At 36.4% G+C, this 17,956-nt stretch overlaps 1 protein-coding gene across 1 annotated transcript; it reads right to left on the bottom strand.

Moving 5' to 3' along the window:
* Positions 1-358: 358 nt before the first annotated feature.
* Positions 359-14,112, bottom strand: p2rx3b (purinergic receptor P2X, ligand-gated ion channel, 3b). Its single transcript, XM_079860291.1, has 12 exons — positions 13,799-14,112; positions 13,117-13,252; positions 7,379-7,450; positions 7,175-7,244; positions 5,274-5,367; positions 5,113-5,190; positions 4,817-4,958; positions 4,022-4,158; positions 3,683-3,776; positions 3,532-3,597; positions 1,816-1,893; positions 359-1,723 (listed from the first exon to the last, which is right to left on the bottom strand). Exons 1-12 carry the CDS (start codon positions 13,939-13,941, stop codon positions 1,595-1,597), a joined length of 1,239 nt encoding a protein of 412 aa, XP_079716417.1. The 5' UTR covers positions 13,942-14,112; the 3' UTR covers positions 359-1,594.
* Between the last annotated feature and the right edge of the window lie 3,844 nt (positions 14,113-17,956).

Here is a 17,956-nt window from a genome sequence, read left to right as displayed (position 1 = left end):
TTTAGTACAGTTATTGTCATCACAATAATAAGTACATAGTATGTACACGAGGAACAGGACTGTAAAATAAAGTGCTAGTGGTATAACACTTTTTTTTTTGACAACTACTACTTCTCACTTTTTCTTGCTGCTTTTAAACTGTAATACTTATTCAGCAGTCTTCACATGCAAAAAACAAACACACTCTTAAGAACATTTGCTTGGTAACAAAAAAATGTTAAGGTACCTTCTAGTAAAGTTAACCAGGGACCTTATTTTACTTCTAAATCCGATTTTCAGTCGTTGATAGTGATATCTTGTCAGTCTCATTTCTCTGTCGTAAACCATTAGTTCAAATAAGACAATTTATATCAGAAATGACATATACATGTTTTTTATTGCCCTGAGCCTCCCCATGAGCATCAATATTTACAATCAAATTAGAATTGGTAGTATAAATAAAGTATTAACAATGTTTGCATAACGATATGGAAATAACAGAAAAAAATTAACTCGGAAAATGGAGGAGAACTCCCATAGAAAACAACCATATAATACAAAAACGAGACCGAACAAAGAACTGAGGGGAACTAAGGGCTAAAATATACAGAAACATTTACAGAACTAAGAACAGGTGTGCTAATGATTAACCATGGAAACAAACTAGCAGAACGAAATCAGGGTACATCTACACAACAATGGTGAACTAAAAATGGAAACGTTTTTCCTTTGCATTTTTTTGCGTACAGACGACAATGTTGTCAAAACTATACCCATTCATATGGATTCGCGAAAAATGATTTAAAAAATGGTGTATTATTCATGACTGGCCAGTAGTTGGCGAGGTCACCTTGTAAAGAAAAACTACGCGCCTATAAACTGAACAAGTAATACACATGACTTCACCTTTTTCACAATTTCGCATTTTTGTAGTTTACACGGAGATGATAACGGTATTGTTTTCAAAAACTTGCACTTTAAAATCCGTTTTCAAATGTATTTTCAGGCCCCCAAAACACTGTTGCCATGGAAATGGATCAGCCAAAACGCTTAAAGTTTTCAGTTTTTTATTGAAAGTGTCGTGCAAACGGCTGAACAGGGAACAGAATGAACCAAAAATACTCCTGACAGTGTTAGAAAAGTTCAGAAAATTTTTATCAAGCAAAAACATTTTCATCTACACTTGGCCAAAAGAGAGGGTGATACTCTTTTACAATACCTTTATATTCACAAAATAAAAAACACATACAGTTGCATAGCTACATTTTGGGAGTCTACTAAATCACATGAATTATTAAATATTTTTAACTTGTGTAAAGGCCATGTTTAAGTTGTGTAAAGGCCATGCTAACACTGTGAGAATACATAACAGAATTTGAGTATTTACTTAATACTATTATTTACAAAAAAATAGGAATGTTTTTTTGATATTTGATCAGTCAGGCACATTTTTAAGTTTAATTTGATTTGAAGATGATTCTAAAATATTCGTAATGGCTAATGGGGGAAAACTTTAATATGTATATGTATGTATGTATGTATGTAAATTACTGAATTAATGAAACAAATATGAGTGCTTTTTTGCAATCCTTCCCAAGCGCTGTGGTGGGCACTATTAACTATAGCGTTCAATGGAAAATGCTCCGGAGTCAGTTGAGAACTTCTCATCAGGTTTGATTGAATGCTGGCTGTGGTCTCTGGACCTGTAGAATGAACTAGTGCTCTGACTATGTGAATCTGATACCTAGAAACAGAGCAAGAGAGAGGCAGTGAGGCATTCATTGTCATCATAACTGGATAGAAGTAGTAATGTTGGCGACTTGCTAAAATGCAAACCTCTTCAAATTTCTTGGCCTTGTACTGGTCAGCTCCTTTCAAGAAGTTCAGCAGAATTATATCACAAAGCACTGTACCCTAAAATAAAGGAAAAGTCTCAGTTTTGTCTACTTAAAGAGGTTAACAGGTATGAAATATTTTCTATTATGAATTAATTTCATTATTAAACACGCTTTAAAATATTGTATTAAGAAGCAAGTGGCTGTCTGGCACTGATTAATGATAAAACAGTCCAAGTTCAAGATGAGGATGGAGACAAAATTCATGTCATGAATATTATAGTTACATGTATATACAAAGGTAAATATATATTACACAAAAAATGGGTATGCAGTTTTAAAATTATGTGATCAATAAGTTAACAAATGTGTTTACATTGCTTTAACTCATCAAAATAAGTTGATAACAATAAATCTTAAGTTATACAAGATTCAACTCATTTTTTAAGTCAGTTTAATGTAATTTAAGTTGAAACAACTTAAATATACAAGTTGATTATACTTCAAAGTCAGCAACTTTTTTTTTTTTACAGTGGTATATTATGTCTATACTGATCGATCGTTCTTAAAGGTCTAGGGCCAGCCGGGCGGTTTGCTCACTTCTCACTTGGGTCATATTTCACATACTTAAAATAAACAAATCTTCATTATTTGACTTGCACTGGCCAGAACTATGGTAAAAGCCAGTTTTGTGCTTAGTGGCAGGACAGACAATGAGTGAAAGCGTTTTGCTTGAATTTATTTGAATCATTTGAATGATTTTTTAGAATGTTGTACACAATTTATTTTGTATAAATATATAGTATATATAGCAAAATTATAGTATATTACAGTATTATAGTAAATAAAGTAAAAAAGGACTTTTTTTTATACATTGAATAAGTTCAGAGTAACCAAAATCTTAAAATCTCAGAGTAAAACTGGGAGTTCTGAAAAATATGATACACCGGTGTTTTTCCAGATGAGAAGTTTATCAATGTATCACCTTTTTACTCTTTTAATTCCTTTTATAACTGTTTTAATTTTCCTTTTTCCTTTTATTTTGTGATTATTTTAATTCATTTCTGTGTAAAGCACTGTGAATTGCCATAGTGTATGAAATGTGTTATATAAATAAACTCGCCTTGCCTTGCCTAAACGTGAACTTAAAAATATGAAACAAATATTACATTTGTACTTGATTCATGCAAGTAGAAATCAAAGATCTAACTGATACTTATATATTACTTTGGCTTGTTCATTATATTTACAATGAGTCGTGTATTGATTCAACATAAAAAAAATGTTGTAAACATATTTACATGTATTTGCAGATTTTAATAAAGTTCACAGATATAACTATTGAGTATAATCTACTAAACTTTAAGACAATATGGAATTAATGTTTTTGACTAATGCTATGCTGCAAGCCAGCAGTGCAATGTGAAGTGACCATCTCATTAATATGAAATTACAAATTACATCTTAAATAGTTAAAGCAAATGGTGAATTTGAGTAAGCTACTCTTTATGTCTTTGGTGCTACACAAAATAACGGATCTCTAATTATTATGGTTGCACCATTTGACTATTTTCTAGTTTGTTGTTGATTTTATTATGTTTTAGCTGACATTTTGGAGTTGACTTTCTAAGAATTACCAAAAAAGTGACCCATTTATATTATCCATTTTGTGAAAACGAGCTATTTTATGTTTATGCAGATTAATGAAGACACATACCACACCAACAGAGGTGAAGGCAGCAACCATGTTGATTAGAGTTGGTATCATGTCAAATTTCCCAGCCTTCAAAGAGAAAATGTAATGAGCAACTATGCCCAGATGCAGAAAATGCTCGAAAAAACACACAAACAATTTAAAATGAACTCACATCTCCATTAACCAGCACATCGAATCTGATGGCGTAGGCTTTCAGCAGAGTGCGATACTCAGTTCCGTTCTCCATTTGAAAATACTTTGCGTACCTAAGGACAAAGATTTAGACATGTTAGCGGATACAGTTTCAAACAGGATTATCCAAGCTATCAACTTCAAATGATTTGGTGCCTTTTTGTAATATTTTATAGTATGTGGCCACTACAAAAAGTGTGATAAACATGTGGAAGTATGTGGAGAGATTGGAGGCATTTGTTTGTGCAGTATCATTAGAGGCCTGCAGACTGCAACATTCTTGATTAAACTTTAAGGTGGAAAGAAAAGTTTCTAGAACCTGAAGTTGTATCCCGGAGACACAGTGGTCTTCTCTGACATGGCGTCCAGACGAGTGAAGGAGTAGGCGGGCTTACACTCATCATCTGCCTTGTCTAAATCACATACCCACGCTATTTTTATCCCTATCACTCCTCCCTGAGAGAAAGAGACAGAGATTACTTACACAAATCCAATTTGACTTTTGCACTTAAAGAGAAATAACGATGGTGCAATTTTTTTCACTGTAAAAAGTGATCAGTTGACTTAACTAAACCCCGTTCCTTAAAATAAAAGTAATAAACTTAATGCGTAATTGAAAAAAATAAGTTATGTGAACTTGACAATTCCACATAACTTAATTTTTTCAATTATGCATGAAATTTATTTGTTTAATATTTTTTACGGCAATGGGTTTCCTCACTTTTTTAAGTCAACTGATCACTTTTTACAGTGTTGAGAATTTAAAAACAAATAGTCTGAAATGTAATGTTGACTAATGTAATGTTTGCTAACAGTTATTAGATACTTTTATGAAACAGGTATTTATTTGGCCTCTTTTGAAACTATTTCCATTGGTGGATGAAAACATTTGAACTACGTGGCCAAACTTCTGTTTATTGACTTATTGGTAACACATTTATATTAATATGAGTTAATTGCATTAGTTTATATATTTATACTTGTATATAAAACTGTTGTATAAAAGTCGTGCTTGTGAAATATTTCTTACATATATAAAATTAGATGAGGAAAGGAAGAAAGCAAGGTAGTAACAAAAAAGCCAAATATTAAAAATAATTAAATAAACACTCACTTTTTTAGCAAGAGTGGTGAAGTTTTGTTGTGCAAATCGGATCACATCACCCACTTTGAATATTGGACAATACATGTTACTCTCAAAGTCGAAGTGACAGTTCTTTATATAGCTACTATTGATGTTGGGCAAAAAGTTTCCCCTGAAAGGAAAAGAGAAATATTTAATGGAAACAATGAAGGTCATTATTTAAAAAATAAATAATCCAAAAAGGTTTACTGGTAGATTATGTAAAAAAAAAAAAAAAGAATGATAATGATGAGATTTTTTCAGTCTTTGTGTTTGATTGCATTTACTTTGTGAAGTTAAAACGTGGGAAGCGAATGCTGTTCTTGATGAAAATGGTAAAGTTCTCCACCTCCATCATGGGGTTTCTTAATAAGAAAAAAACTCCATCAGTCCTTTTTTATTCAACATTCACACATATATTAGTTTGTTTATTTAAAAGTGGACTCACGGTTGAATTTCATCAATCTCTGCAGGACACCATCCTTTGATCTCACAGGTTTTGTGGGTCTTATTGAAGTTCACACATCGTCCTGTCAGCAACCCTTCGAGATACAACCAGTAGATCAAAACATACCATATAGACTGTAAAATTTGCTAGAATGTTAGTAGGTTATTGTTTTTTCCTTGATCATTTCAATATAACAAAACAATCCACAATGAAACACTCAAACTGTTAAAGTTCCCCTGCAGTAAAAATTTGTATCCCTTGGTTGAATATGATTTGACTTTTCTAACTTTAGTTAGTGTGTAATGTTGCTGTTTGAGCATAAACAACATCTGCAAAGTTACAACTCTCAAAGTTCAAAGCAAAGGGAGATATTTGCTTTTAAAGAAATTGCTTTTTAAGGACTACAACAAACGGCTGGTAGGGACTACACGACATTCCTCCCGGGTTAGTGACATCACTAACCCTAAAATTTACATAAACCCCCGATCATTTTAGTGATTCTAAAGGGATTATAAGGGGGTCTTTGCGTGCTTTCTAGACTATATAATCCATTCAGAATTTTAATAAAAGTTGACACATAACGGTAACTGATATGTTTAGCCTTTGGCTTAACTACGTTTTTGTATCAAGCAGGGCAGAGCCGAGAGCCATGAGAGAATGACGTGATTTATAATGAGTGTCTGTGAGGGGCTGTCGCTTTTACTTTCGTTTCGTGTTTGGTTATTGTTTAAACTGTTTAAATGTATGCCGATTACTGACCTCGTTACAGTTATCAAACAGCTAATAATGTGTTGCTAACACGAACCATGTTCCCGTTCGCCCTCTCAGAGTCAGACAGCTGACTTCTAACAATCAGCAAAATAATAGGTGTGTTCGACTTGAAGCAGCGCTGCGCTATGGAAGCTCGTTTCAGCCACTGAATAAAAAATAAAAAAAGGTAATTGTGACTTTTTATCTCACAATTCTGACTTTTTCTCGAAATTATGAGATTAAACCAATTTTGACTTTTTTTTTCTCACAATTGAGTGGTATAAAGCCGCAATTGCGAGTTATAAAGTCCGAATTGTGAGATATGAACTTGTAATTCTGAGAAAAAAAGTGGAATAAAAATTAAAAAAGGTAATTGCGAGTTTTTATCTCACAATTCTGACTTTTTTCTTGCAATTACGACAATAAATCTTGCAATTCTGACTTTTTTTCCTCACAATTGCAAGTTATAAATTCAGAATTGTGAGATATAAACTGGCAAATCTGAGAAAAAAAAGTCAGTCTTTTTCCCCTCAGAATTGGACTTTCTAACTCACAATATGTGAGTTTATATCTCGCAATTGCGAGAAAAAAAGTCAGAATAGCAAGTTTATATCCCTCAATTCTGACTTTTTAACTCGCAATTGTGAGAAACTCACAATTCTGACTTTTTCCTAGCAATTGTGAGCTTATATCTTGTAATTCTGACATCATAACAAGTCACAATTATCTATCACAATTTTTTTATTCTGTGGTGGAAACAAGCTTCCATACTGTGCAAAACGATGTGATCAAAGTACCGCGAGAGCTATTCGAAAGCATACGGTGGCGTCTGCTCTCTAATCACTCTCGCGGTACTTTGATGTCATAGACCGGCGATCGGTCTGCAGCACAGAGTCAATTAGCACACACCCACACACTAATACTGCATTCTTTAGACTGTCTTTGGTACACTGCCGTTTTAAAATACTCAGCATTGGTGTTGACTGATGAATTTGCGCATGGTTTGTCTTAAAGCATATTAAAAACACCACATAGACATATAAATATTAAAAACTTGATTTTCACCACAGGGGGTCTAACCAATTTAAAATGAATTTCCTTTATTTTTATTATTCATAGAAAAAAAAAAAAAAAAAAAAATAGAATTTTACCATTGCTTGGTGGTTTTGACATCAGCTTCTTACAAGTACTGTCATTGTCACATTTGAATTTCATCTCACTCTGAAGAGTTACATAGACAAACACATGAACACACACACAGACAAGAATCAATTAAATTAGTGTACATTAACCGTGACAGATTTCAGTATAGGCTACTTCAAAAAACGGTAGTTCAAAGCAGTTTCCTCACTCACCTCTGGACAGTTTCCTTGAACTTGGTTCTCTGTCGTGATGAGCTTTGTTATGACGCAGAAAACCGACGCCCCCTGGTGGACACATGCACACACAGACATTGTGTAAAAAAAGACATGCTGTGTAATTAACTGCTATTGTTTTTATTTACAATTACTATAAACTAACCAACACCCTTAATGAGCTTTTTTAGAATGTAAAATAGTATAAAGTATTTACTGTATTTATGAATAGATTTTCCATGTAAGAACATCCCCAACAAGGAAAGTTCTCAGAACTTTGTCCAAGGTTCTCTCAAAGTTATGAGAAAGTATTCTTTCAGTAATGTTAATAGAATGTGCTTTCAGAGCTAACCTGTCACCCTAAAACGAAAATTGAGTCATCATTTACTCACCCTAACGTTGATCTAATGCAGTATGCCCTTCTTTCTTTTTCGGACCACAAAAGGCAATTTTGTTTTTAAAATGACCCACCTGCGCTTGTCCATAACGTCTTGAAACTTGTGACAATGAATATTTGTATTATCTTGGGAATGAAATGGCTGTATTATTTGGCACTGGCTGGTTCCCACATCCATATTTGAATTCTGCGTATAGGCCTACAGTTTTTTGGACGTAGGACTTATTCAGCCAACACAGTTTTTCACTTTGACTTGATAGATTGACAGCACAATTAAATATGTTTGTGAATATACATTTTTAATTTTAAGTGAAGACCTCAAGCTAGTACAATGCATCTTTTTGCATGGGGATAATTATTTGGAAGTCATTTATTGAGCCAATATGTAATTGTCAGCTTCCACAATTTTCAAAATATTTTTTTTACAGTGTATAATGGGAGTGAATTATGAAAGCTTGTTTTCCGCCACAGAATAAACATTTTTATCTCAAAATTCAGACTTTTATCTCATAATTGCATGCGTGATATAGGCCTAAAGTCGCAATTGCGAGTTATAAAGTCAGAATTGTGATATATTGTCACATTTTGAGTTCTGTTAATGTTTAAGTTTCTCATAAGTCTTCTAATCTGTTAATTACTTCAGCTCTCCTTCATTCCCTGTTTGTTTCTATGGACTGATTGTGTTAGTTGAGTTCAGGTGTGTTTTGTTAATCAGTCTAATTAGTTCCTCTTGTTTTTCTGTGTATTTAAGTCTGAGTTTCGTGCTGGTTGCTTGTTCTTGCGTCATTGCTGTTAGCATGGTTGTCCTAGCTTTCGTGAGTATTTCTGTAAGTTTGAGTTTATGATTAATAAAGACTGCTGCATATAGATCCTGTTTCCCCTTTGCTGCAACCAGACCTGTGACAGAAATAAACTCGCAATTCTGACTTTTTTTCTCAGAATTTCATGTTTATTTCTCACAATTCTGACTTTATAACACACAATTGCGACATTATATCATGTAATTCTGACTATATCTTGCAATTCTGAAAAATAAAGCTCAGAATTGCGAGATGTAGGCCTAAACTCGCAATGGTGAGATAAAAAGTCGCAATTATCTTTTAAAAGGTTTTTATTCTGTGGCAGAAACAAGCTTCCAAAGTGAATAGTGTCCAGGATCCAGTTTTGAAAAAAGATGCAAACATATCACAGAATGGTCAAATGCGTAACGTGTCGTATATTCCAAGTGTTCTGGAGGTAATGTAGTATTTAACCAAAATCCTGACCTTGGCCATTGGTCTTCTGTGCCTGTGACTCTGTGCTGCAGTTCACTCCGACTCGGCCAGAAAAAGTGCAAAGTTGTGAGAAATCAAGACTAAACAAGACTTCACTGGACCATTCTGTGATAATTTTGCATATTTTTTAAAGTTTAATGGTGGTCAAGTGGTGCAGGGGTGACATCAAAAAAAGATGCTCCTTTGGGCTTTTATAGTGAGATTTAAGGTTTAAGGGGTCTAAGATTAGACAGTTTGGAATGTGAATGTGTGCAGTTTGCATGGTAAACAATGGTCTCATGGTATCAAGTTATGTTTACCACAGGCTTTATTTTACTCATAAATTGAAAACCCTTAGGAAAATCTAGAGGGAACCAGTGGAGAATCAGTCTTTCGGGTTCTGAAGTCATCCCTGCGCCACTCTATTCACTGCCAATATATATACGCGCGCAACCGGGACAAGTTTTTTATTTAATTTCTTTGTGGCCCGAAAAGAAAGAAGGGCATACAGCATTAGAACAACACCAGAGTGAGTAAATTATGACTTTTTTTTGTTTTCTCAAAACATTAACACAAAAACATTATTTACAAATCATTTTTTTTCTGAAACATTTTAGTTTTGACATTTTAGCATTTTAAAATCTTAGTATTTGTTTCAGAATATTCAGAGAACATTAAATAATATTCCCTTAAAGGGATAGTTCACCCAATTTAAATTCCATCATTAATTGCCTGCATGTCGTTCCAAACCCCTAAGACTTTTGTTAATCTTCTAACACAAATCAAGATCTTTTTTATTTAAATCTGAGAGATTTCTGTCCTTCCATTGACAGCTACACAACTACCACCTTAATGCTTCAAAAAGATACCTATTGTGCGGTTTAGTACAAATTTTCTGAAGAGACTCGATCGCTTCACAATGAACAGATTAAATTTAGGCTTTTATTCACATATAAACATTGATCAGCAAACATAAAAGCTCAACTGAACCTGCGAGAATAAACCGCTTGCTGAAGCTCAAATGTGATGCGTAACACGAGAATGAACCTCATTGGTTCTTGCAGAAGCTCAAACGTGCTGCGTAACACGAGAATGAACCTGATTGGTTCTTGCAGAAGTTCAAACGTTGCATAACACGAGAATGAACCTCATTGGTTCTTGCAGAAGCTCAAACGTGCTGCGTAACATGAGAATGAACCTCATTGGTTCTTGCAGAAGCTCAAACGTTGCGTAACACGAGAATGAACCTCATTGGTTCTTGCAGAAGCTCAAACGTTGCGTAACACGAGAATGAACCTCATTGGTTCTTGCAGAAGCTCAAACGTGCTGCGTAACACGAGAATGAACCTGATTGGTTCTTGCAGAAGTTCAAACGTTGCGTAACACGAGAATGAACCTCATTGGTTCTTGCAGAAGCTCAAACGTGCTGCGTAACATGAGATGAACCTTATTGGTTCTTGCAGAAGCTCAAACGTGCTGCGTAACATGAGATGAACCTTATTGGTTCTTGCAGAAGCTCAAACGTGCTGCGTAACACGAGAATGAACCTCATTGGTTCTTACAGAAGCTCAAACGTGCTGCGTAACACGAGAATGAACCTCATTGGTTCTTGCAGAAGCTCAAACGTTGCGTAACACGAGAATGAACCTCATTGGTTCTTGCAGAAGCTCAAACGTGCTGCGTAACACGAGAATGAACCTCATTGGTTCTTGCAGAAGCTCAAACGTTGCGTAACACGAGAATGAACCTCATTGGTTCTTGCAGAAGCTCAAACGTGCTGCGTAACATGAGATGAACCTTATTGGTTCTTGCAGAAGCTCAAACGTTGCGTAACATGAGAATGAACCTCATTGGTTCTTGCAGAAGCTCAAACGTGCTGCGTAACACGAGAATGAACCTGATTGGTTCTTGCAGAAGTTCAAACGTTGCGTAACACGAGAATGAACCTCATTGGTTCTTGCAGAAGCTCAAACGTGCTGCGTAACACGAGAATGAACCTCATTGGTTCTTGCAGAAGCTCAAACGTTGCGTAACACGAGAATGAACCTCATTGGTTCTTGCAGAAGCTCAAATGTTGCGTAACACGAGAATGAACCTCATTGGTTCTTGCAGAAGCTCAAACGTTGCGTAACACGAGAATGAACCTCATTGGTTCTTGCAGAAGCTCAAACGTGCTGCGTAACACGAGAATGAACCTCATTGGTTCTTGCAGAAGCTCAAACGTTGCGTAACACGAGAATGAACCTCATTGGTTCTTGCAGAAGCTCAAACGTGCTGCGTAACATGAGATGAACCTGATTGGTTCTTGCAGAAGCTCAAACGTTGCGTAACATGAGAATGAACCTCATTGGTTCTTGCAGAAGCTCAAACGTGCTGCGTAACACGAGAATGAACCTGATTGGTTCTTGCAGAAGTTCAAACGTTGCGTAACACGAGAATGAACCTCATTGGTTCTTGCAGAAGCTCAAACGTGCTGCGTAACACGAGAATGAACCTCATTGGTTCTTGCAGAAGCTCAAACGTTGCGTAACACGAGAATGAACCTCATTGGTTCTTGCAGAAGCTCAAATGTTGCGTAACACGAGAATGAACCTCATTGGTTCTTGCAGAAGCTCAAACGTTGCGTAACACGAGAATGAACCTCATTGGTTCTTGCAGAAGCTCAAACGTGCTGCGTAACACGAGAATGAACCTCATTGGTTCTTGCAGAAGCTCAAACGTTGCGTAACACGAGAATGAACCTCATTGGTTCTTGCAGAAGCTCAAACGTGCTGCGTAACATGAGATGAACCTGATTGGTTCTTGCAGAAGTTCAAACGTTGCGTAACACGAGAATGAACCTCATTGGTTCTTGCAGAAGCTCAAACGTGCTGCGTAACATGAGATGAACCTTATTGGTTCTTGCAGAAGCTCAAACGTGCTGCGTAACACGAGAATGAACCTCATTGGTTCTTGCAGAAGCTCAAACGTTGCGTAACACGAGAATGAACCTCATTGGTTCTTGCAGAAGCTCAAACGTGCTGCGTAACACGAGAATGAACCTGATTGGTTCTTGCAGAAGTTCAAACGTTGCGTAACACGAGAATGAACCTCATTGGTTCTTGCAGAAGCTCAAACGTGCTGCGTAACATGAGATGAACCTTATTGGTTCTTGCAGAAGCTCAAACGTGCTGCGTAACATGAGAATGAACCTCATTGGTTCTTGCAGAAGCTCAAACGTGCTGCGTAACATGAGATGAACCTTATTGGTTCTTGCAGAAGTTCAAACATGTTGCGTAACACGAGAATTAACCTCATTGGTTCTTGCAGAAGTTCAAACATGTTGCGTAACACGAGAATGAACCTCATTGGTTCTTGTTGAAGCTCAAACATGTTGCGTAACACGAGAATGAACCTCATTGGTTCTCGCACATCAAGCAAACATGCTTGATCTTCCGTTTACCACAACCAAAATGTGAGTTGATGAATGTGTATCTGAATAGAAGACTAAACTCAATCTGTTCATCATATAAAGTAATCTGGTCTCTTCAGAAAATTTGGACTAAACCCGCTCAATTAATATGGATTAGTTTTACGATATCTTTATAAACGTTTTGAAGCGTTAAAGTGGTAGTTGTAGCTGTCTAAAGAGGGCCACAAAGGTCTCAGATTTCCTATAAAAGATCTTAATTGGTGTTCTGAAGATGAACAAGTCTTACAGGTTTGGAATGACAGGAGGGTAAGTAATTAATGACCGAATTTTCATTTTTGAGTGAACAATCCCTTTAATGTTTGGAAAATGATCAAATGTTCGCAAAAAAAGAAAAAGGTTTTTAAAATGCTTAAAAAACAGGACATTTTGAACGCTCAGAGAACATTTACAAATAATGTTTTCATAACTTAATGAGAACATTAGCAAAACTTTCTTAGAACTTTTTTTTTTTTTTTTTTTTCTGGGTCCTCACATGTCTAAGGGAGATTTTGTTAGATTTAATTATGTTTACAATTTTGACATCAAACTCACACATAACATGATGTTATAGACACACACACTTGTAATACAAATTGGTCACAAAATGATTTTAAGTATTCTAAAACTTGAGATTTACTTGAGTTGGTGTGACATAATCGGCTACATCCATGATCCGGTTGTTATACTCTCCGAAACCTTTCACTTTAGTCATCACTGATGACTCGATAGATGTGTCTCGCACTTGATATGCTTTCTCATACAAAAACACCCAGCTGAGGGAGGGGGAGGGGGAGAGGGGGAGATAGAGGGTTAAGAAAACCGGAAATACAGAGCAATTTTTGCTTTCTTTAATGTTAAATGCTCACAAATATATATATAAAAAACTGCATGTAAAATGTAAGATTTTCATGCACTTATATACTAAGAACATTTTTTAGTCTCATACAACTGCGTTGTACATCAATTATGTCACCAAGTCGAAAGACGAAAAAACAAGTAATTTAATTGTCCAAAAATAATTATTCAAATTAACTGTAACAAATAAAATTGCTGATTGAAATATATTAATCTTTGTTAATGTTAGTTAATTATAATACACCTGTTCGTTGTTAGTTCATATTAGCACAGGTCCGTTAAATAAGAACAGATGCAACTTTTGATTTTAATAATGTAGGCTATTCGTAAATGTTGAAATTAACATTAAGGCGAATAAATGCTTAATACATTTTTAAATAATTTTAAAAACACAAAAATGTTTTGTTTTTTTATTTATTTGGGCACAAGTTTAAATCTCGCTACAAATGAGTCGGAACACTCACCCAATGAAGTACGTTATGATGAGGAGTTGGACAACACGGTTGATGATGCCGATGGTCAAGCTCTTTACCACCACGGACTTGGTCGTCTCATAGGTAAAGAAATCTGTTATGCAGCTCCACATTTTTCCAGAACACTGCTGCATTCACAAAAAATACACTTCAAGTGTATCAACGTATTTGCATGAATGTTTAGTTAATCCTGGTGGACAATAATTCTGTCCAAATGCTTTATCCTGCGTTTTGTCAATAAAAGTCAAAAAATCTCTTCAGTAATCTTCCTTATTTGTTTCCCTGATAAAAAGTCTCCACATCTTGAGATCAGATGCTTTCACAGAATATCTCTCTTCCTCCAAGTCCCTCCCTCTCTCCTCCCTCTTTACTTTTTCTTCGTCCTTCAATTATTCTATCCGTTATATAAAATGTACATTTGACATTCTTAGTAGATGTTATAAGTATAGGTATAGGCTAGATGTTTAGTGTCAGAGAGGTCTGGAATAGCTGAATCTTGATGACTGACGCACATCATGTCACCATGAAAGCTCTATGCAGTAGTAAAAAGCGTCTCATTAGAGTAGCATTAAAGATTACATCTTTGCGATCTTTTCCGAGATGATGGACCGTATAGTCATTTGCAATATCAGTGTTATCTAAACTCTCATGTTCTAATGAGATTGACTGTATGGTTTTTACATTTATGCATTGACAATTTTATGCTTGGAGGCCCAAGAATCCCTAATGTTGTTTGTGTAAAAAATAATATGAATAATATTATCAGAAATAATATTAGTTGTATTAATTTAAAATAATATTTTATAATATTAGTAGCAATAATATTAGTTTCTTTTTTTTACTAATGTTATATAAATGTTTTTATTAACCTTTACGCTTTTACCATTAAAAAGTTATTAGTAGTTTTAAACGTTGTAACATCTGCTCACAAATATTGCATTTATTTAATCAAAATAACAATAAAAACAGCAATGACAATTAATAATATTTATATAAGAAAATTAAATAACTTTCGTAACTGTTTTACAATTTTAAAATGCAATTTATTCCTGCGATGGCAAAGCTGAATTTTCAGCAGCCATAGTGTCACATGAAAACAGTTGTGCCACTTAATATTTTTGTGGAAAACATGATGCGTTAACCCCCCTCCCACCCCCCCCCATGTAACATCATTAAAGTCACTTTTGATTGCTGAATAAAAGTATTTATTTATTTCCCAAAATTAAAGCAAAACAAAAACAAACCTTTGGCAAGTTGAAATTTATATTTATTTATTTTATATTATAATTTATACTTCAATTTAAAGATCAGTCATTAACACTGAAGCGTCCAGGTGGATGAGAGTGCCAGACTAACTTCAGTCTCAATTATGCAAAATTTAGGCTGCATCCCACAACCGGCACTAACACATAAACACTTTAACCACAACTAAGAGGCAACATTTCTTGAAAGGGCCGAGAGTGGAAACATTAACCTGTGGTTCTCTCTCTCTCTCTATAAGTACAATACATCTGGGACTTGCTTCCCCACAAAAACACACACAATGAAGGAGTAACGCATGACAGAGGACCAAATCGAATAAGAGGGAGCAGAGTGGGGCTATGCTCATGCACTGTTGGAGTATATGAAGATGTCTATCAGTCAAGGATAATGTTAAGTGTTAGATGTCTCATGCTGATTTGATTGTCTTGAAACAGGATCTTGAGATGAAGGGAAGGTACAGAGTGAAAAGGGGGGAGAGAGAGTGAGGAAATGGATGGGACTCAATACAAATTGATGAACAAAGTCATCAATGCGCCAAATGCAATAATGAGCAAAGTGGTTTGAGAGCCATGATTGAGAGAGAGACAAAATTCACAGAAACGTAACAGATATGAATAGGGGGAGTGATGGAAAAAAAAAAAGCAAACTAAAGGGAAAGGATAGCACCAGAGGAGGGGAGAGATATTGGAATTAACGTTACATGCATAAACCAGAAACCAGCCCTTACGAAAATTAACCATAGTTTTATTATAGTAAAAGTGTAGTAACCATGTTTTTTGGCAGATTGATTACCATTTGTATAACCACAGTTTTACAAAAACCATTATTAAACTGTGGTTACTGTAACAAAACCATGGATAAATTGGGGTTACCATGGTTTAACTAGAATATGGTGTTTTGTTTTTATTTGTAGTAAAACCATGGTTAATTTTTGTAAGGGAGAAACAAGATCAAAATAACTGGATAAGTAACACAAATTGTCAGGTTACGACTGTAACCCTAGTTCCCTGATAAGGGAACCTCCGCGTGATTGCAACTGAAGTACGTATGTCCACTAATCCAATGGCGAGAGGGAACGTCACGGGCGGGTGACGTCACGACCAGAAAAGGATTAAAGCACATCAGGGATGACAGGCGTTAGTTTCCATTAGCCGAAGCAAGGCTGCGTTCCAGTCCAAAATTGTCATGCCCTTCACTCGCTAACTTCCCTCCGTCTCGTTCACTCGGATGTACGTCATTGCTTACGTTGCACGAGTGCCCACTACTGGCGGAAACTGCGGCGGGCTGAACTGGAACGTCCTAAGCCCTTGATCACTTGGAATCAGCTATGGAGTTGATTTATTATTTGCATTTTTTTTTCCTTTAAGAATTTGTGTAATGCAGCATACAAATGTTTATAGGTGTGTTTGGGTTGTTTTAAATTAAAAAAATATATAATTAATATATCATAGAGTTGTTTGTTGTGGTGATGATTAGATGAGATCTGTGGGGACGTCACAATCATGCATTGTGGGACATATAGGTGCCTGAAGTGTACTTTTGAAGTAGACTCGCTCCCTCGGTCAAAATCGAGGGAACGAGGGTCTGTCCATATAAACTTCCCTCGTCCACTTCACAAGTGGAACGCACTTCAAAATGGCGGCAGGGATTCCCCCGAGGGGAAGTGCTTAGGGAAGTTCGCAAGTGCGTGTCTAAAAGAGGACTGGAACGCAGCATCTGTCTATCACAGGGATGAAGGAAGTATGGCAGGGCGACGCATGATCTCGTTCCCTTCTCAGGGAACTAGGGTTATAGTCGTAACCTGAAACGTTCCCTTTCGAGGGAACTCGCGCTGCATCTATGACGCTTTGGGAACGATAATACCCAAACACTGTACTTACAAGTGCCTGTCTGTGTGAAACTGTGGCACAACTAAGACATAAGCACCTGAGAACCTGGGGCAGCATCCAGGTCCAGGCTATAAAACCTCACGAATGTGAGTGAGGAAAACCAATCCGCCACATCACAAACCTCTTGAAGGGATACACCCGAAATTAAGGCCTTGGAGCCCGTCCTACTCCTGGTAGAATGAGCTCTGACAGCCAAAGGTGACCAGAGACCTTGTAAGCAAGAGAGATAGCCTCGACTATCCACTTGTTGACTGTCTGCTTGGAAGCAGGAAGACCTTTCTTAGGTGATCCAAAACAGACAAACAGTTGATCCGAATTCCGCCACAGGGGCAGCTTTGTGGATTTTTGTATCCAGCGCTCTTACTGGACAGAGAAGGTTCAGCTTTTACTGGTCCTGATCTCTGAAAGGAGGACGGCAGAAGACTTGCAAAACCATAAGCCGTGGTACATTGGTCAGCACCATAGGGGCATAGCCCAGTTTTGGGTAAAGAAATGCCTTGACCATCCTGAAGTCAAGGCAAGTGGGGGATAAGGCCTGAAGATCTCCTACTCTTTTAAGAGAAGAAATAGCTAGAAGGAAAACTGTTTTTAACGTCTTCTGAAACCGTATCAAGGGGCTCGAATGGAGCCACAGATAAGCCTTCTAAAACAAAAGCCAGGTCCCAAGCAGGAACCCTGGTTCAAATTGCAGGCTTCAGCTTCAAAGTACCACAAAGGAAACAAGTTATTAGAGGGTTCCTCCCCTAAGATGCCTTATCCACAGGGGCAAGGTAAGCCGCTATGGCTGCCAAATAAACCTTTAAAGTGGAAGGGGATAGCCCTGCTTTAAAGCGATCTTGTAGAAACCAACAGGGCAGGTAACTGGATCCTATTGTCGCATACTGCACCAAGAAGTGAAGACTTTCCACTTCGGGGCGTAAAGTTTCCTTTCAACCTCGGTTGAGAGACCAGCATCTATGAGTTGGGCCCCCTCAGAGGTCAAATCCACAGGTTCCAT

Source organism: Squalius cephalus (genome assembly GCF_949319135.1).
Source record: "Squalius cephalus genome assembly, chromosome: 2".
Classification (NCBI taxonomy): domain Eukaryota; kingdom Metazoa; phylum Chordata; class Actinopteri; order Cypriniformes; family Leuciscidae; genus Squalius; species Squalius cephalus.
The sequence above is the reverse complement of the archived record's forward strand: the minus strand, read 5'-3'. Positions and strand labels throughout refer to the sequence as shown.

Excerpts from the sequence above, each read along its gene's own strand:
- p2rx3b (XM_079860291.1), bottom strand. The coding sequence starts at position 13,941 with ATGCAGCAGTGTTCTGGAAAAATGTGGAGCTGCATAACAGATTTCTTT. Across the intron at positions 5,368-7,174 it reads GTCAAAACCACCAAGCAATG|GGTTGCTGACAGGACGATGT; the intron begins GTAAAATTCTAT and ends TGTATCTCGAAG. Across the intron at positions 1,724-1,815 it reads AGGCCAAGAAATTTGAAGAG|GTATCAGATTCACATAGTCA; the intron begins GTTTGCATTTTA and ends CTCTGTTTCTAG.